The sequence below is a fragment of the Bombus huntii genome, chromosome 14, assembly GCF_024542735.1.
Source record: "Bombus huntii isolate Logan2020A chromosome 14, iyBomHunt1.1, whole genome shotgun sequence".
NCBI lineage: Eukaryota > Metazoa > Arthropoda > Insecta > Hymenoptera > Apidae > Bombus > Bombus huntii.
In genome coordinates, this window is record NC_066251.1 from 1,244,849 (window position 1) to 1,265,855 (window position 21,007).

Sequence of the window (21,007 nt, forward strand, 5' to 3'; positions counted from 1 at the left end):
TGGCGCGTGTCGATAGTTACGTTCGATTTTCGCTGAATAAGCGTTTCCGTTTCCCTTGTCCGTACTTGTCTGTCACCTACGAACGAAGCACCAATAAATAGTATTTTTTTACGCGTTACGCCAGCAAGCTGAAACGCTCACGAGGAGTGATTCGCGAGCAACGGAATACCCATCCATCGCGAATTCTTAGGCGATCCTATAAACGTACAGCTCGAGAACGAATTTTTCCCGTTACTGTTTCGTTGTTGTTCTAATCAGCAGCTTATCGTGAAGCAACACGCTCGGAAGAGCTCGGTGGATCCAAATCGTCGTCTTCGGCCTACCGAAGATATTGTCCAGCGCAGCGGTGTGAAGGTGGTATGTTATGACGAGCGTGATTTGTTTTTTCATAGGTGGAACGCTGCAACGGTGGTATTAAGTGTGCAGTGATCACGGGAGACCGAGGGAAGACGGGAAAGAGGGTGGTCAATATGACTCCTATCTTCCTCGTCCTGTTGGCGGTTATCGACCCGATTATTGCGCAGAATGGTGGTGAGTAATCGACCAGAGAAATCCACTTCTTTTCAGAGACTTTCGTGGACATTGCCGTGAACATTGTTTCCAATTATCCACCGAGTGTTTGATTCTCCGTGTAATGATATTGTGTCCGATGTTTGTGAAGAACTCTGAACAAGAATCGTGCACGCGTTGCACGTGCAAACCCGTGCAAAACCGTGCATCCGTTGGATCACTGGTAGCGATCTAAATGCCTTTCGACGCGTACACTCGACGTTCGTACGAGCCGCGTCCTTTAAGCATCGATATTTTAAACTCTGAACGTTAACGACTTGACTCGATGCGTTTGATCGCGTTAATTGATATTAAAAACGTTGTAACGCGATACGCGTTCTGTCGTTGCGCGTAAAACGAGAGTGATGAATTTTTCGTCGCGCGTCCGTGAAAGGGGACAAGAAAAAAGTAAAAGTGTGCGCGTTAGTGCGACGTGCCTTTGTTCGAGGTTTGCAAGCTCGAACGTCAACGACTGTTTGGTTGGGCCAGATTTGTAAACTAACCCGGTATGAATGACGACGGTATACGTACGTAAAGCAAGAAGAGGATCACGTAATGGTTAAACGGCTACAACTCCCTGGTCGCGTTTAAAAAACTCGAGCGTCCCTCGAAACAGCGAGTAATTATGCGCGCTCTGAGCTTCGCCGCGGTCAAGTAACGAGCGTGTTCGTCGTACGACGCGACGAAACGCAGGTCGCAGTGGTGTATGTGTACGCGGGCTGGCAAACATAAACGTTTCCGATGCGTTTAGTTTTAGTGCGCGACGAATTGGCGCATGGTCGACCATATGCCGTTAAGTTCCGAATTTGCTAACGGTTGCGTTTCAAGCGGCTCGTAAAAGCCACGCGTATATATCGCGTCTCGCATCGTCAAATTCGGCTATCGGTTGTCGAAAACGCACGATCCTAGTCGGGAAACAATGTCAGGTAGCGCGTGATCGCATTGGACCAAAAGGAAGGTCGAAGAGAGACCGATTTGCAGCCACGTAAAATCGTTGCACCGAACGCAAGGGAAGCAACCAAGCGTTTTATGGACATTAAGACTGCTTGCTACTAAATTCGACGTACAGACCAGGGTGAACGCCTCGTGGGCCCACCTGTTCTGTCACATCGCGCACACTTTGTTCGAGTACTGCGATCGTTCTCTTTCTAGCAACGAGTTGCCGACGAGTCGAATTTCGATTCGATGATAAATCGCGTGCGACCATTGACTCGAGTTGCATGGTAATCGCGCTCATTACACGGTAATCCGTCGCCTCGATACCCGCTAATTCAGCCGCGCTTTATGCTGACTCCAAAATGACGATGACATATCCCTTGTATTTCAGGCAATTAATTACGTCGTAATCTCTGATTTTGACTCGGATCGGCTAATGCGAATTTCGTTCGCCGGAAGTTCAACCGTCGATGATATGTACGCGACTCAAAGCGAGATACTGTGTGACACGATGTGAGTATTTTAGGACGAGATGTAAAAATTAGGTACGTTATACGCGAGATTCGAATGAATTCCATCGATTATGCCCAACGAGCATCTTTCATCTTCGAATCGATGCGTTTCATGGGTTGCGCGAAAGGATTGCACGATCCGTTGTTAGCAGTGTATCAATTCCTCCTTTTAATTCGTTGGTGTCGCTGTACTCGATAATCCGCTTCTATCTATCGGCCCGCAAACGGAAAGTTGCCACTTTTTTAGATGACGGTCAAAGGAGGCGCTCGATAGAGATGGCGACCGCAAAAAGAACTTGTGAAAAGGGACGTGGAGTACGAGCGAAATCCATAGTTAATGCAGATTCGTCCTGTCTGTCCTGTCTGTCCTGTCTGCATCGTGGAAAGGGAAATAGCCCAGGTCGTGCACGAAGATTTCCTAGGAGGTTCGTTTGCTGTCGTGCGTTCGCGAAAGATCATCCTCGAGAATAGAGGGAGCGAAAACTCTGCCACTGGATGCGAATCCATGTTTATCCATCTATTTATCCTTCTTTCCCGTCACTCGGACCCTTTCACCTCGCCCTGTTTCACTGCGTTCGTTCAACTTGACTCGTACCCTCGTTCCTGTCGCTTTCCAAAACAATCAATAGTCATCTCGGCTACCGTCTAAACTCGAACGTCATCGATCACGCGGTAACGCGGCTGAATATCGTGGAATCAAAGGATGGTACGTGTTTCGTTTCCGTTACGCGCCGCCATTCTCTGGCCAACGTAACGACGAGTCGCCGTTAGCTTCGCGTCTATCAACTATGTATATACGCTCTTTTTTCCCCTTTACGTGAAACCAAGCAACACGATCTCTCTCTCTCTCTCTCTCTTTCTCTCTCTCTCTCTCTCTCTCTCTCTCTCTCTCTCTCTGGGCAACTTTTACCCAAGAAATACGAGCGGGTTAAGGAAATGCAAATTTTCCATCAGGCGTTCCTTACGAAGGTTAGTTACGACTAAAATCGTTGCTCTGGCTTTCCAAGTAAGGGAATTGCAACGTATTTCCCACGTGGTTCGGTTCGAAACTGCAGAATAAGAAGATACGGGAAATATTTTGTATCGAATCGCAACGATGAAGAGAAACGCGAAAAATTTGCGGCCCGTTTTGCAAGGACGGGGAACGCTTCGAATACGTTTGCGCGTGAAATTCTTTCAACTACCGCGTTTCGCTAGTACGATCCGTTTAGAATCATTGATCTTTTTTCTCAACGTGGCATTCCGGGTGCAGCGACGCTGCTTTCTTTTTTTGGATTCGGCGCGTTATTTATCGTTGCAGTGGATGCGATAATTTACATTCCGTCCGGCTGCGTTACGGTTCCGAACCATCGTCCGTACGATTCCACGTTGTTTTATCGGTAATTGACAGAGTAGACGTACCGACGAAATGGCTGGAAGGTTCTAAAAGAGAGAGAAATGGTCGAAGCATGGCGTGCGCGCAATGGTCAGAAAGTGACATGCCCACCGATAAGCAGAAAAATGATCCATCCGACAGCCACCCAAAAATTTTCTAATTCTATTTCGCGTTTCGTTTCGCCTCGTCCCTGTTAAATTTCGCCGAATTGTTAATCAATTCTTTCGTTCTGCGGTCGAAGATCAAAGGCGCAAACACGGACGAATTTGTTCCTTCTGTATTCCCCGTGTAACAGCCAGTAGTCGTGGTGTCACGTGTGCTCGTGGCTTTGATCTAGTGGAAAAGGCTTCCAGCCGCTTGAGTTACGAAAACTTGCAAAGTCGATATTAACGACGAAATAAAATGATCGACGTAAAAAAGGAACAAATGTAGAAGCAGTTGGAGGTTGAGGGTTAACGTTGTGTAACGCGCGGTAAGATGTAATAGCTGGTTGTCGTAGCGAGTATCGCAGCGTATAGGTAAGTGTATTCGCAGCTTTGGACTAGCTTGGCGAGAAAGCTCGCACACACTGTCGTGTTGTAGTACGTAGAGGTGTATGAGCTCAGGTATATCGACAGGGTTGGCGGGAAGACCGGTGGATGATAAAGTAAAAAAGTTACTCGAGCTATTTTATGGGATCCCTTGACGGGGGGTCTCTCGCGATCCTCGGCTAGCAGGCGGTTGGCAGGGCGGTAGGATAGCTTGCAACCACCAACATCCCCCATCTCCCAGCGCATCCTCCTCCGTTTCGTTCTTGCTTCCTGTCCACCCCCTCCCCCCTCGCGCAGGCTTTTACGGTATCGAACGAGTGTCGTCGGGATAAGCCGGAGGTTGGCCTAGACTCGCAGCAGGTATCGTACCGAACGCTACCAGCCGATGGTGACTAAGAGGTGGAAAGAGAACGGAGGGAGGTTAGCTTAGCCGCAACATTCTCGGGTTTACACCCCCGTCGTGAACTTCCCTGCGGATCTGGGATTAGCCATGGTAGGCGGCAAAGGTTCGTTCAGCAGTTAAACTGATTTTCTCGTAGCATCGAACGCGAAACGCGTCCACGCAGCGTCGCGCGACTTCCAACGCTTGTCTGGCTTCGGCGAATACCTCGGCGCTCGACCTGTTTTTCTCTTACTTCGATTACATCGTCTCTCGCAAATCGATTTTCAAGCGTTTTTCAATCTATTGACGAAACGGGACTGGGCAAAGGATCTACCGTTATAAATTATCATTGTATAAACGATATTCGACAAAATTGTTAAAGAGGTGGTAACCATCTGTCGAACGAAGACGCTAACATCGCCAACGTATCAGCGAGTTTCGCTGTGCTTTTTATTTGCCGTTTCTCCCTCTTCGACCGAGGTGGAATTTATGGGGAACCGAAGTGCAATTCGATGTTCCCATCTAGTTCGAAGTGTCATCAGACATGGGCTCGCACATGCGAAATCGGTGTAATTGACGTATATATTCGAGGGGAAAAAAAGGGCTTGTTTCGAACGGACGGAGGAAATGGTTCGCGGTTTTCTCGATCGCCGATGTTGCGTTCGTACTCGCCGTGGCCCGAATCTTTCGACGATTTCGAAAATAGCGGGAATTTATGGTCGTCTATGCTCGCTAAATCCGCTCCACGGTAAATAAAATACGCGAAAACGTCGGTGTACTTTGAAAAGGAGTTGTTATAACGTAGCAGCTATTATATGCGAAGGCGTAAATGCATTACATCGCATATGCATGACCCTACTCCCCGTTTTATAAGCACGAAAGGGGAATAGTAGATATCGGGTATATGTACTTTTCTTCTTTCCGTTGTCGGCGAATGGTAACGTGGGAAAGCCAGAGATAATCTTTCCGATTATTCCTGCCCGATTTCGAAATTACGATTCGCGAAATTACGAAAACTGCACCGTGGGTGTCGCAAGAACTTACGCACACTCTTTGAGCAAACATTTCTTCAAAGAGCGGACGGTTGTACGAAGTCGAGACGCGAAAAGTCTTTTGATCAACCATTTGTAATGTGCAAATATATAGGGAGATATAAACCTTTTACCATCTAGAGGTAGTTTCGCCTCTCTGTGTCATTTTCCTTTTGAATTGCTAAATTAGCGTGCGGCGTGTCGCGAGAGAGGTGCGCTAATCAAAAGATAATAGTATTGACGGAACAAATTTACAATCCACTTATGCAGTTCTCCCAGGTGGAAAATGCACAGTCCCGCTCTCGAAAATTACAACTAATCCACGAACAGAAATTCGTGTATACCCCTCGTGACAGTTTGATTTATTAAACGTAGGATATAACGCTTCGTTTGAATTATTTTAGTACTTCTCCTTCGCTGCGGAAGCTTTATAATGAGCGAAAAAGGTTAAAGAAAAGAAGGAAGCAAACGGCGCAGGAAATATTTTGGTTGCACGATTCTCCGGCAAAATAAATTTATCCTAAATAATTAAATTTTGCGGATGTTGCTAAACATACGGCTGCATTCTGGCGTTCTTGATACCCTGAATTTGCCGCGCGCACGCTGCACAATTTCCTTTCTCTATACCGTCAAAGATGAAACGCGACTTTCGTCTTTCAACGCGACTAACTGTACTTGCTAGTATATTATCGGGCGAATTTATATCGTCGGTCGAAACGGATGGCCCCCAAAGCGTGTGGAACATTCTTGAAATTTCGAATATTAAATTTATGATGGATCGCTGCCTTCTGCAAGGCAAGGGTCTACTACCATTTTCCGAGGGTGAAACCGAGGGGAGTCGGTCCCGCGGGAGATGCGGCAAAGACGAAAGTTGGAAAATAAAGAGGCCGAAGTAACGTTGTCGCCGAGTAAGATTAACGTTACGTCGCTACGCCGCGTCTTTTTCTAAATGCGACTCCAAAGAGACGCGATCAATCCGTCGTTTCCGACTCCATTTGCCTATGGGTAGCGTACAGCAGCTTGCTTCGTCAACTTTTATCCCGTTAGATACGACCAATTGCGATGCGATTACCCAGCAATTTTTGTTTATTTACCTATTTACGAAATATGGCGTTCAGCGCGTAAAAGATAACACGCGGAAGAAAGAGACACATCGTTGTGTCTGGATAAGTAGAGGCTAGTATGATACAGCGATTATGATAGAATCGATCCTTGCTCGATTCTACCAGAGTTAAAAATGAAAAAATTCTAAGAAGAAAATTGCCTAATCTGTAATTTGCAACTCGGTCAATTCGCTGATATCACGATAAATAATAGTTGGTAAACGAGTATTTGCAGAGTATTGGTGTTATTAAAAGATTGACTGGAGATTCTATGAACGCGAATGGAAAACCTTGCTCGTTCAGAGTCTCTGTTCAGAGTGGAAATAAAAATTCTCGTCAAGTTCACCGATGCTCGATGTCACGTAACAAATTCGATTGTCGACGAACACGATGCTGTTTCAAAAGCTTCTGCCGAGTTCTCGTCGCTATTCGTCCACGTGTCGATGGCTGCTTTACTTCGACTTGGCTTCATATCGCGTCCCACACTTTAAATCGGTCCATTAGCCGCACGTAGGATCACGCCGAGTTACTTATCGATTACTATTATAACGAGCCTCGAGAAGTATAGGCAAGAAAGGCGGCACACTCTCCCGGCCCCTTTACTCCACTCTCGTACCTGCATTTGTATGGACGGCGCGAGAGTGTCGCTGTTCCACATAGTAGCACCATAATTCGCAATAACTGCCGTAATAACCGTACCTCCTTACACAGTACCTCGAATAATATCGTGGTAATTCCCGCGATAAAAAAACCCACTATTTTCTTTCCCTTTTCGAAAGATGTTCGCGTGTCGATGTAGGGAATCTCGCGTCGATTTTTCCAACATGTGTCAGTCGTACGAGATTTTGGCTGTCGGAAGGAGCGGCAATTGAAAGTACGATAAAAGGGATTTCCATTTCTTTCGCCGATAATAAAACGAATCCAAGGGCGAAAGAATCGTCGAAAAATAGTCGTCGATGATTGCGTGTTCTCACGCTTGCGATACGCCTATGCGTAACGAGCTATTCCAGATAACTAGCGAAGAGTGCACGACTTCCAAGTTGCAAGATATCGGCTACGTTTGCATAAAATGAGAATCTCGATCGTCTTACCAGCAGGTACTAGCTTTCGTTTCTTGCTTTCCCTCCCTTTCCGTCGTGGCTTTTCCACTCGAGACGTTGCAGGTGTAGCAACGAGGTCAACGCTTTCCTCGGCAATGGATTTTCGAAGCCCCGAGGCGGTCTTGGTGCGTGTCCCGGGTACATTTTCAATTTTACGTCACGTCTATTTTTCACGCTACTTTTCCTTCCTTCGTGCGACGCATCTTTTCTCTCCGGTCTTGTCTTTCGTCCTCGAGCTTGCCATCTCGCGTGCCAGGTCTCTCAAAAGTTGTCTACTGTCCTGTCACCGGTAACATTGCAACTGTTTCAAAAGTCTCGCTCTCAAGGCTAATACAAGATCACGTTACCAAGAAGAGTTTACCAAGCCCGGTGGACGACGACCTTTCGCAACTTGTACGTTCAGAACGGTAAAACCAAGAAATAAAATCGACCATGTTTGCCGAGGGCGTGTATGAAACGCACGGACGATGTCTTGGAATTTCATAGTTGAGGTTTCCTAGCGAGCGCCGCTCCGTTGCTTCTTTTTTACTCGAGGAAACCTCCTCGCTGCCCGACGGATCAATAAACGCGTACCCTTTCTCATTTTTAAGATTAATAAATCCATTTCCGGCACGCTTTTGTATCGTTCGTTGTAAAAGCCGAGGTGGATACTTTCTCAGAGGGAAGCGGAGTTGAAATTCCGATGGAAAGTTTGCCAGAGTTTCGATCCTTTACGCTGCCAGTGTACCTCCTTCCGTAGCTTTTGCCGTTCGAAAACGCGGAACGAATCGATCGTACGTATAACCTTTAGAAGAAAACCGAATGCAAAGGATTTTGGCTGGGGTTTGCGTTACCTAAGCCAGGCGTAGGAACTGATTTGCACCTGATGCACCTTGGCCGGGGCGAACCTCGCGCTTCTTGCTGCGCGCTATATTTTTACGATCGATCGTTCAAGATTGTTCAGCAGTTCTACGCATAGGTAGCGGCGAATATCCTCCACGAGATTTATAACCCGATCCTTTTTATAGTCTGTCCGCCCGTTCCACGAGAGGCAAGTGAATGTAATGACCCTACGGGCAAGATGTATGCGTCTGGAATTTCATTTCTTTTACTGTAATCTGGCTGTATTGTAACGTTGTAAAGCGAACGATAGCGACTCAGACTTAAGGAAGAAACAACCAGTCAAACAGACGAGTAAATCTCTCAATCCGTTGAAGTAGCGAAGAAGATTTTATTTGAAATTTCATACTTTAAATAGACTTTTCCACGATTCAGATATCTCAAGAGGATTTTAGTCTTCAACGAGCTTTCCGCCCCCTCTCTCTCTCTCTCTCTCTCTCTCTCTCGCTCTCTCGCTCGCTTGTTCCGCGTTAAGCTAATTGCGTAAAACGTAAAGCGACAAACTTCCGCTTCAATTAAATGTCACGTCTCGCACGCCGGAAACGAATTTCACGTACGATAGAAGAGAAAAGGGAGCAAAGATTCCTCTTCCTTCGATCCTGTTGTATTCGGTCTCAACCTGACGTTGATGTTGTAAAAGATTTTTCCTGTTTGTTCGGTGAAAAGCAGGCCAGGGAAAAATTGTAAGCCGTAAAGAATCGACAGAGGGTTGCGCGTTGAATACTTTTAGCAAACCCTTGCCTAGCAGGGTACCGAGGTTGAATTACTCTTTCCTCTGTTTTCCTTTTCTCTTATTTTTGAGTATCCCGTTACCTAACCAGAAGAATATCGTGAAAATCTTCCTTTTTAGCGTTCCTATTCTCTGGGACTCTCCGCACGATGCATCGATGTTTAATTTTAGTTTCCGAGCGTCTTTCGACTTTGCTGCGCAGTGGCTCGTTCCGCAAATGCTTAAAAGGGACTCGACCGATTTAGAATTTCGGCAACGATCGAAAAATCTACTCGTTCGCCATTGAACAGATGCAACGCGTTCGCCTTCTACGCTTTGCAAGACTTTCGTATTCGTGAATTCTCGCGGAAGTTACCTGTAAAATCGGCTTATCCGCGAGTTCGCCGCAAAGAATCTTACCAGGAGGGAAAATTACGCTCCGACTTGCACGCGGTTGACCCTTACGGTCCGTTCCCTCTTTCCTTTCCGACTCCACTTTCGTTCGAGGAATCTTCGCGTTCTTATCTTAACAGCCCATCTACGTTGTCTCGGGTACGTTTTGCGCTTTTCTCCTTCCTTCTTGCCGCTTTGGATTCCGCCCTTCTCCCTCTCCCCCCTCCCCCTCTCTCTCTCTCTCTCTCTCTCTCTCTCTCTCGATCGCCAGGCCAAGTTTATCGTAGACTCAAACCGCGTTCTTCCCTTCCGACTACGAGCAACTGCAAATCGTGAGATGCTATTTCCACTTTGTCGACGATAAAAGAACTCCCCTTCGGTGTTTATCCCGCTATTTTCTCTATGTCTACCTCCGTCATTGATTAGATCCTCTTAATCGTCCTTCGAAGTTGTTATACGGTAACGTCTGTTCCACTAACAGTCGTTATCGTACTTCTACGAGAATCGTCGAATTTCTGTTTCAATTATCGAAATGGACTCGCTAAAGCGCTAATAACATCTCAAAACGTTTCCTACGACGCACGCAATACATTGACGAAACGTTTTCCCTGGTAATCGCTCAAATATTTTCGAGAGTCACTGTTCTTATCGCCTGTTTCTTCCGCGATATTCAGACCGCGCATCCTCGTTGCAAATTCGTTAGATATACTTGAAAAAGTAAAAAATCTCGCTAGAAGATCGCTCTACCTACCAAATATCATGGAAAGTACTAAATAATTTGCATATTTTATGTATTTATCCTGTTATTTAGGTACACTCTGTGCAATCTTCTACTTTGAAATTTCCTATTAATTCATAAAAAATCTTGAGCGATTAATTAGAGGTTCTCGTAATTGGCATCGCGAACGAACAGCTTGGACTCTGCGGAAGGTTGGATTCGTTTGCCACGCGGTCATATTCCTCCCCGTTTCGATTCGCACCGTCTCCGAACCAATCTTTCTCGCTTTTCCGAAGCCGCGTTTTCAGCCTCGGTTGTTGAGAGTTTCGCAAACTGGAAACTCGGCGAATTAAGTGCCAACTTCGCTCCACGGGGCGAGACTCGGGCCCAGCGTTTCCGTGTACGGCGGGGAACTAGGACGTCAACGGCAACGTTGACGACGACGAGTCACGTACTCGAACTAATTGCAGTTTTGTAAGGAAGAGCGAAATTTCGTCGTACTCCGCGGGAAAGGCCGCTCTCGCACCATATCCAAATCGAATTTCCTGTTTCCAAGATCACGAGCTTTGCCAAGAGGAAATTCGAACAAGTCGAAAAATTGGTCGCGAATCAGAAGTTTGGCGCTCGAATAGAACGTCACAGAGACGTGGAAACGTTCCTTCCGTTATTTGACATGCCGCGCATTGTCCAGGTCAGCTCGAAAATTCAACCGGATAAGGATCCCCACCCTATTTTCCTGACTAAATTTTCGGCAAACCGATCTTTCATGCTCGAGCACGTGTAACTCCTTTCTAGGGACGATCTCGTTGGCATCCCGGCGAAAACCATCGTAACTTTAATTACTTCGCTTAGCAGAAACGTTATCCAATTTGAAGATCAACTTCAGAAATTGCGGGAAAAAGTCTTTCAAGCCGTTTCCCCTTCAACTTTTATGGAAAATCTAATTTGATCGGAACGAACCTTCCGTTCGTACGAAATGTCCGAATATCGTCTTGTTGACGCAGCCAGAAAGATCGATTTGTCGTCGGTGAAATTTGTGGTACTCCGTATTAGCGTATAATTTCGCTAAACGATAGTCGCGATGGTATGCAAACCGTGTTAACGTCATTAGTTTGGAATCGGTAACGGCTATTTTTTTTTTTTCTCTCTTCGTTTTACATCTTCGTGTCAAACGTACGGATAATTCTGTCAAAGATGAGGAATTATGGAATACTACAAATGGTGGATGGCACGGCATAGACTCGTTCCGTTGGAACGAATTCTTCTGAGCGGGTCTGGCAGGTTGTTCGTCGAGTACCGTCAGAATCGAACTCTTTAAGTCGTCGAAGAACAAAATCTTTGGTAGTCACTCGAGAGTTGCGTCGTTTCTTCGAACGAAGACGTAAAACTCTCTCGCTTAATTGGGAAAACGTGACGGTGGATAATGAGGAACCGGTCGATCGCCGGTAAACGGAGAGAAAGATTAGATCGTTGCCTCTTTTCGGAGCTTCTGCAAGTTGCTGGATAGTCGCAGTTCTATTGGAAAGGGGCGCGATTCTGTTTCTTTGAAGCGGCGATCGGTTTTTCATTATACGAAAGCAACGTTGGCCGTATAATTTCTTAATCGATCTTAGGATAGGTTGGAAAACACGGGGGCTGGCGGAGGAGCAGAAAGGGGTAGAAAGAGTAGCTTTTACGCGTTTCATCCCACATGGCGTGCGTTGTGAAACCCTCCGGCTATGATAAACGATCGGCCCGAATCCAGCCTCTCGCTTCTCTTCCCTCGTGGACCAATCTCGCGGAGGGATTCTCCTGATGGGGGACGCTCGCGAGGACGCTCAGGCGCAGATTAAAATATAGATTTTATTGTTTTCCGGATGTGTCGCACGCGCTCACCTACGATTTATACGGTCGTTACTCACGCGAGTCGTTCGCCCGAATCACATATGTATAATAATTCATCCTCGATGCGCGTTTTATGAGATTTTCTATTAGATGCGCCAGCCCGACATCGATAGCAAATTGCGCGCTGACGGTCGGTCCGTCGATTTGCTTCGTCTGCACGGTGTCGAACTAAAGCACGAGTTCCGAACACCAGTAATGACAGGAGGACCGTAAATTTTTAAAGATAACAGGTCGCTAAAAACGACCACGTTCTCGATAGATAGCTACTTATTTAAATTATAGGAAAGCGCGAGCGGATAATGTCCGTTTCGTTATTCGCGCGTGTCCCTTCGAACAGCTTCTCTGTGATTCGAGCGCAATAAAGGCGATGCTGGTTTCTCCGCTGATCCTATCAAGTACGCAAACGGTGTCGAGGAGAAATCGGAGCCTAGCCCCGCGTCCACTTGTGGTTAGCTAAACCCAATTAACAAGTTCCGCGAGAAGTAGGTTAGTTTGTATCGACTGGATCCCCAGTCTCGACGTTCTACCTCGGGAACATGCGTTCAACGCGAACGTGTGTTGTTGCACCGATTCTCACGGAATTACTCCTGCCCTACCTCTTATACGTCTCCGCTGATAAAACGGAACGAAACGTAATCGGAATACGGGTCGAAAAGCGAGCGCTTGTTGCAACTCTGTGGTCGACCATATTAAAAAAAAAAAAAAAGAAAAAAGAAAAAAAGAAAAAATGGGTGGAGGAGATTCGAAAATCGATTCGCATCGAGATAAAATGATTGAATTTCGAGTCTGGTGGCTTCGAGTTTCGTCGTGTGGAATCGTGCGAACCATTGTGACGGTTCGTATCAGCAACCGACGGCTTAGTATGCAGGCTAACGCAAGGCCGGCAAAAGTTTCTGCTGCTCGGCACGCTAGCAAACCACGTACGGAGGATCGCGTGCCGAAGGTTACACCGACCACGCGCTCTCGGAACAACCACCTCGCTTTTCTTTCCTCGGTGCTTCTACACCCTCGTTTCGTCTGTTCACTGGCTCGTTGGTTTTCTCGATCCCTCTCCGTACAACGCCATATCCTTTCTTTCTTTTCTTCTTACCTACTTTCATTCTCCCTTCCCTCTTTTCTCTCCACTTTCTACGGTCGTTTTACCAGTTTAACCGTCGTTTCCTTCTTCCATCGGCTGGCTCCGGTGCGGGCAATTCAACCGACGCTTTATGAGAAAACGTTGAAGAGCTTCTTCGCTACGGGACGTGCCTCGTGGCTATTATTACAACAGAAACCGCAGTAACCGTGGCCTCAGACGCGATTAGAAAGGTTGGAAGATCGCTTAAGAGCAACGCGAGGAATTACGCCAATTTATGCGTTCGTAGCGTGTGTCAAGAAAAAGTGGAATGAGAATGGATTCAATTGCCGATACTTGTTTACATCGGCCATTACTTGACCCGGCAATCTACCAAAGACGTCCTTTATACGTCCCGGGCTCGCTTTGTTCTTTATTTCCCGCTAGTCGCATCGATATTCGCTTTCTAATCTCGTTTCAACTTCTCGTCGTCGATCGACGCGGCTAAACCGAACCAGCCACGCTATGCAAGACAACAAGGTAGAAAGATACACCATCTGTTTGAACAACAAAGTGGATTAGTTAGTCAACGGGAAAGTCGAAACGATCGCGATGCTATTTCCACCGATGAAGTTGGAAAAAGTTTTTGGTTGTTCGGAGCAAAGGTCCGACAGAGCGCTGTGACGAGGATCGAGAAACGACGAACGGATCGGTCTTCCTGACAATTACCTTAAGAGGATTACGCGCGTATTACCGTGGTCGAGCGTGTACACGCGTGCATTTGAGCGAACTGACGTACATACGTCGTACGCGCAACGTAATTCGTAACGCGGAGGAAGCACGAGAACGGCGAGGTGGCTTTTCGTTCGTTCCGAATTCTGTCACTTTTAAGCGGATTTTCATGTTCAGCCCGCTTCCCGTCCACGCTCACTCCCTTCTTTCTCTTATTCGATTCGTTCGACGTTTCACAGCAACGTTCACACAGACGAGAAAGGGAAAACGCGCCTTTTGCCCGTTGCGAAATATTATTTCTTGTCGCTGTATTTTCTGTCTTCGCCCGCTTTGCCACAGCGAAAATTATTAACCTCGGCTGCGAAACTTGTGCCAGAATCCAAACGGACCGGCATTGTCCGTAGCCCAAAGTGGTGTACGGAACGGTAGCGGGTACGTTCCAGATCTAGTCGGTGAACCAACAACGACCTCGAAAACCCAACAACTCTCTTAACCAGCGGCGGAGCTGTTATTAATTATTGTCTACTTTAGGGGATTGGAGTCTGCCTCGGTTTCCCCGCGGCGTCTGATAAATGTCAGAACAGACGGATACGGCTTCTCAGTTTCTCGTTCGCTCAAAGAGTGTTTGCAGCAGCCCTCCCTCACCGACCGGTACCGACGATTCGATCGAATCGTCGAAGAACGATCGCATCGAAGAAACCTATTCGGTTTCTGCTTTTCCGCTTTTCGTCCCCACTTTCTCACCACTTATAGACCAACCCGCTCAACGAATTTCCGCGGTGCCAGCTAATGAAACGAGCGCAGCAAATGTTTCCCTGTATTCTTTCTGCTGGGTACAACGCGCCGAATCGAGAGAAATTCGTGAGAATGATTATTACTCCAAAATGGCGCGATTGCACGGGAAACGAGGCGTATGGTTTAAGCAAACGGAGAGAGAACAAGAAGTTACTGGCTTCTCCGGCACTTGCAACGATTACGACCGCGAATCGCCAATTTTTGCTCGTTGAGAGAAACACTAGTTACGAAGTACTTAAAAATCCTGTACCATCGTTGTGCGTTTAAAGCGTTCAGTAACGCTGCCCTTTCCATAACCGTGCACCAATTGGAACACATAGACGTTCAATGCGTCGTCTTCCGAGTTAGACGAACGTGTCTCTTCTAGAGCTGACTGTAGACTCGCGGAACATCGTTGGCAGAGACTCGAGGCGAGAGTACGAGAACGCGGCTGGGATATCGTCGTTGTTGCCAGTAACGTTTGTAAACTAGCTTTTGATAGCGCTAGGAAATAGCCGCGCGGAGCGGTTGAAAGTTTCGCACGCGGCTCCCTTCCCCTTCTTTTTCGTTTCCTGCTTTTTCTCTTCCGCCGCGTTCTTTATCTCCGTTATCTTGGCGCACGAATTCAGCGAAATTTACCCTTGAGCCTGACCAACGAGAAAATAACCGACGCTCCATAAGTCTGTTCCGAAATATCCAACGCTACCCGCGTTTGTTATTTCATCTTTATCCCTCATCTTCTACTTGCCAGAACGCAATCGCGTATTTTTTTTTCCTTTTCTTCGTTAACAGCGTCGCTATTTCTTTGTTTTCGACCGAGTCGCGGGATAAAAGTTTGCTCGTTCGTGTCCGTGATTTCACCATTTTTCTGGTCCTACGAGAATCCCAGAAACGATGGAACTTTGCCGAAAGTTCTTGGCAAGGGAGCAGACGGTACCTCTAATAAAAATAAGATCGATGTCGATGCGTACTAGTCGAGTATCCTTGGACAGTTGAGTATTTCTCTTGCATTTTCTCTTTTTCACAGATTGATCGGGGCGAATTCTTCCTCGAGAAGAAAGCGTACGCGATCGAGCCAACAGCTAGCATTAAAACTCGTACGTCGGGCGCAGCCGAATAACTGGAAAATATCCCGAAACAGTCTAACAGGCTTTCCGCGTATGTAAAGCCGTACCTATCTCTCGACGTTCTCGATCTGGCCTGGCCCTCTGTTAACCCCTATTCTCATCTTCCTCTTCCTCTTCCTCTTACTCTTACTCTTACTCTTGTTGTTCTTTCTCAGCTTATGTCCCCAGCCAGATGAACTACGCGCAGCACGCTCGCCCCTTTCTCCGTATCCAACAAAACGAGCAAGAGGCGACCGCGCACATGCTATTTGGCGGACATCCAATCGGATAAAGCCACGGTTACCGTACGCGCGCTAGTGTTGAACGACCATCTGTGTCGTGTCCGCGCGCGTGAAGCGCTTATTAACGTCACGAGAGTCGCGTGACATCGTTGCAAACTCGAAGTCTGCCGGAGCAGATCCTTCCAGATGCTTCAAGATCCTTTCCTGTGGTCTAACCGTTGGTCTAACGATTACGCTCTAATCATCTAAAACGTTGACGAATCTGTTTGCAAATGATTCACGATAAATCGACTGCAGTTTGTAAAAACGGAGCCACATTCGCTGGTCTGTCTCGGTTATTTCGTCGAATCGCTGGTTGAGTGGAAACGCGCCTAGCTCCGTGGCAGAGAACTTGTTTGCCGAAATCCGGCTACGTGAGATTCGCTGCGACGTCGAAGTCGCAAGAGAGTCTTGCGCTCTGTTTGCAAAGGCAAAGGTTGATGCGCAAGAGTGGTTGGAATTTACTGGAGGTTCCCGAGCGAGGGGACGTTGCCGTTCCTTAACCACGGCTGACACTCGAGAATGCCTTGAAATACTAGTCTTCTTGTTTCTTGTCACTTCCTCTCTCTCTCTCTCTCTCTCTCTCTCTCTCCTTGCTTCTCGTTCCATTCCCCCATCCTCTGTCGCTTATCACTGCTCGTACGCTTTGAGAAACCACGTACTCCACGATATCATACATTTTTTTACCGATGTAGCAGTTTGGGAGCAGCGACGTTCGATTCCGAGGAATAGGAACGGCGGTTCTCGATTGTACGTCAGACGGTTAGCAAGCTGTTTCGCGAAATCTTAACAGGGCAGACGACCGGCGTAAGAAGCTATTTCGAGTCTAAACGAAACTCCAGACGAATGGCACGGAGGAGAAAAAGGAGAGCGTTTTGCTGACAGATACGCTAATATCCGGTTGCTTTATTCGACTGCTAGTCTCCATCGTTAGAGGTACACAGAGCGGATGGGGTGAGAGACGCGAGATTGAGTCGAAGCAACTTATTCGGTTATGTGTAATAGAGCTGCTCTGCTTCCTTTCATGGAACGTATTCGCAGGATGGTTATGTCGAAATGGCAACGTATGCATCGAAAGAAAAGGAACGGGCGAGAGGGGTAGACGGAGTGGGAGGTACATCCTATAGATTCAAAGGACGCAACGAAGGGAGTGATGAGCGAGCGAGCTCTGAAATGACTTTCCGTCGTTTCCCTTTATCCTCGTCTTCTTCATCGACGCGTTTCTCGATCGAGCCGTGGCCGTAAATTTCCTCGTAAATACACGCATTATGGTGATCCTCCGTAGGCAGGGAAGGATGAAGAGGATAACAGAAACAGAGCCACTCCGTCATCTTCGCGCTGGCATCTCGCAGAGAAACGTACTCGCTCGTTGATAGGGAAGTGGGATAGAGGACGAGAGAAACGTTTGGTTTAGTACTAAGCACCAAGACCGGGACGAGCACTCTGTATCGCTCTTCTTCCGCAGACCGACAGATTGCTTTTTCGCTACGAAACTTGCAAGCAGTTCCAACTATTCTTCCCCGAAGTAACTCCGGGATAATCTGGAAACCGCGACGTGGTCTTGGAAACTCGTATAATCGGATAAAAACGAAAACCCGAATTAATCCGGTAGCTTCGGGGAGGTAGCCGTACATCTACCTGCTGTACGACCGGTTCGTGGCCGAGTTCAACTTGCGAGCGGAAGTGGCGTCACATATCCGGCTTCCACGAACTAAGTTCGTCTTCCATCTAGTCTGTGTCTCGTATACTCGACGCCCATCGTCCCTCTCTTCGACCCATCTACCTCCCGCGTCGATGTGTGCACGGTACTTTAACCCTTATCCGTCTATCCAGCTTCGTCGCGTACTACGGTGAAATCTCACGGACGCAATTATCAACCGCGGAAACGACCGGCTCGGAGAACGTAGGGTAATGGAGATTCCTTCCGTCGGGGTGTTCGATACGCTCGACTCAACCGACCACGTCGCAACTTGACAAATAACCGCGAGGCTGTGTTTCTTCCATCGTGATTTTAACGATTTCTCCTCGTCTCGTTGAATTTCGTCCGATCAGAAGACGAGGCAGAATTAGCGGAGCGAACCTGTCCTGTTAAATTCACGCAACGAATTGCACGATCGATTTTTGTTAGACCGTCCGCGCTTAAATTCTGACTCGTCACATCGATGCCCCCTTCCATCCACGAAGCTCGACACGACGTCACCGAAGCTTGAATTTCGATAATTGGTCGCAGACGAAAGCTGCGGGCTTTCGTTCGCCGATTGTCTTCCGTTGTTCTCGTTCGCTAGCACAGAAGGGGACGCGGAGCCATCGAGTCGATGCACCTCTAAGCGACGTCGCCGAGTTGGTCCATCCATGTCGGGGTGTGCCAAGATCCGAACGAACAACGACATTTTTGCCAAGTTCGCCGATAATTCGAATCGGGACATTATCGTCTAAACGCCCTATAGACTTTGGCTTTGAACACGTTCGTTCTAACATCGACCGGACAATTCACGAGCCTCGAGGGTATCTCGGGCTTATATGGTGGCCATTAACGCGAAATCAATGCTTACTTCCGTACGAGTGGACGAATCCAAAGGTAGAGTTAAAAGCACGGTGCAGACGACCAAACAGAGAGTCCCGTCCAATAAACGCTGCCGGCGGGATAACGAACAATAGGCCTGCTGGCGGTGAAACTGCAGATTGCTTCGACGATGCGAACTCTGGCCAAACCGCATTGCAATAATGCAACGCGTTTCACCGTAACAATTATATGCCTACTGATTTCGCATGTAGAATCTGCCGCCACACGCATAAATGTACCGTCGAAAATTGCCGGACCGTTTCGTAACGTAATTAGCACGCGTTGTGTCGCGTCTCGTCGCGTCGCGTCGCGTCGCTTCCCTTCTAGTCGGCAATTCGGAACGAAAGCAAAAATTGTAGACCGAGTGGGTCGGTCGGTGGGTCGGTCGACTACGAGATACAGAGATTCGTAGACGAGTCGAATAGGAGGTGATTAGCCAGGACCTGGTGATGCGGTTTCGAAACGAGACAGGCGTACAACTAAACGACCCTGCTAAACGGTGAACGCGTGTACGCGTTTACTCGCCACCGAAGAGAAAGCCAACTGCTTTTGTGGCGTAGAATATTAGTCCATTAATGCCGGGCATTGTGTTGGCCGACCGAGTTGCGGCCGACAATACGTCAACGCTTTGACCCCGCTACAATACGGCAATAATCGAGCTTCCTCCTGCACTCCGTCTTTGCGAGCACTCCGAACCCTGGCTACATAGACAAATACACGCACGCACGCGTGCGGACGGAGAACGAGAGAAGCCATGATAGACGAACTGAACCGCAAACACGGTTCGATGCGACTCCGAGCTCCGCTCGATAGCTTTCTCCGGTTTGTAGCACTTGCGACTAAACTTATCCCTGTTGGTGTTGGCCGTCTTCGGTCGTCTTCGTCGTATTCCTCGTCTTCGCCGTCATACAACGAGCAAGCCGGATCGGTGTGGCGCGGCATGGCATAGCGTGGCGTGACGCGCGATCCTGCCCGTTCCACCGACCGCTACAGTCGTTTCTCTATACTGCTGGAAATATCTTGTCCGCGTTCTTGGCCTAGCTTAAACTCCGATTATGCATTGCGGACAGTATCTCCACCGCCTAATTTGCATTCGCCAGTCATTCGTGGCTTGCTTGGCATCGTCGCTGTTACGACCGGGCTTCAGCCGAGTGGCAAGAAGAAGCACGTACAAGAGCAATGTCGCGAAAAGACTCGCGAAGGGAATGAACAGCGAGAAGAACGATAAGGGGAAAGAAAAACAACAGGCGAATTACGTTTCGTCTAAGACGGTTATTTTCTTCCTTTCGAGTTTCAATTCACCTGGACTTTGGCTTCGCGCGAGCAACGCTAATGTGTCGTCCGCCTGATGTTTCAGTTTCGAATTAATTTCCTTCTCGTACTTGTTTTTCTTCGAGAACACTCCGATGAATCGTCGTAAGAGGCGAGAGAACAAGGCGTAGAGGGTAGAATAGATTGGCAACGGCGGCGAAGGAGGTAGTCGATAGTAAGATCGTTGGTAGCGGCAATGGAGGTAGTGACGAGGACGACGGTGGAAGGGAAGACGAGGGTGCGAGGAACCAAGAGAACCACCCTCATAAATATTCACGATGAAATCTACCCCTCGATAATAACGGGCCCCGAAATATACGCGCGAACCACGGTATCTGATAGGAGAACTCTGGAGGCTGTCGAATCGGCGCCCAAAACCTGCAAGGTATATTAGGTACCGACTAGGAGCTTTTCGTTCCCCGCTTAGTCTGTCAGTTTTTAGTTTCCTGCAATTACCAGCATCCGCCCAGAAATATATTCGGATTGTCCTCTGATTAGGGGCGTGACCATTCGAAATAATACGATGCCTGCCAAGCAAATTAGGATTACACGCAGGAATTTTATACGCCAAATACCCTATATACGTGTAGTAACTGATGGATTCTTAGAGTAAGGAGAAGTGATGACGGTGGGTTTAAAGTGTAATGTATTTTAATAAGTGATATTCAACAACAAAAGGACCGACTACAATATCGTCGCACGTCGACTCACACTCCGTATCCGCCCAACTCGCACTCTGCTTCTCGACTGACTCTCTGGCCGTTGTAGCATTCTATTGTCTTTTGCTAGGCCCACCGCACACGTGTTCTGCAGACGCTCGTAGCCAGGGTCACGTAGGTCTTTTCGGCGAAGCTATTTATTTGAAGGACCCGATAACGCATCGATGGAGCCGACAGCGCCTCGGCTCTCGCGACATTGTCTGTAGTTAGCTCGACGTTTCTTAGGCCCTTCTCCCCGATACTACATACATATTTCCATATTTCGTTGATCGAGCGAGTGGAGTATCGTTTCCTCTTGTCTTAAACTGTCCGAGAATATTTGCGTTTCACCTGCTTATCGATGGTTGGCTCTTGCATCGTTCCGAT

The 21,007-nt window shown here is 47.7% G+C and overlaps 1 protein-coding gene across 12 annotated transcripts in view; it reads left to right on the forward strand.

Moving 5' to 3' along the window:
* The window catches only part of LOC126873541 (tyrosine-protein phosphatase Lar), a 275,993-nt gene that overhangs the window by 103,202 nt on the left and 151,784 nt on the right, over window positions 1-21,007 (forward strand). For all 12 annotated transcript variants that reach the window (XM_050634518.1, XM_050634524.1, XM_050634527.1 and 9 more), the window contains one exon: window positions 393-531. In XM_050634518.1, coding sequence (XP_050490475.1) covers window positions 393-531 — 139 coding nt within the window. The remainder of the gene's footprint in view (window positions 1-392; window positions 532-21,007) is intronic.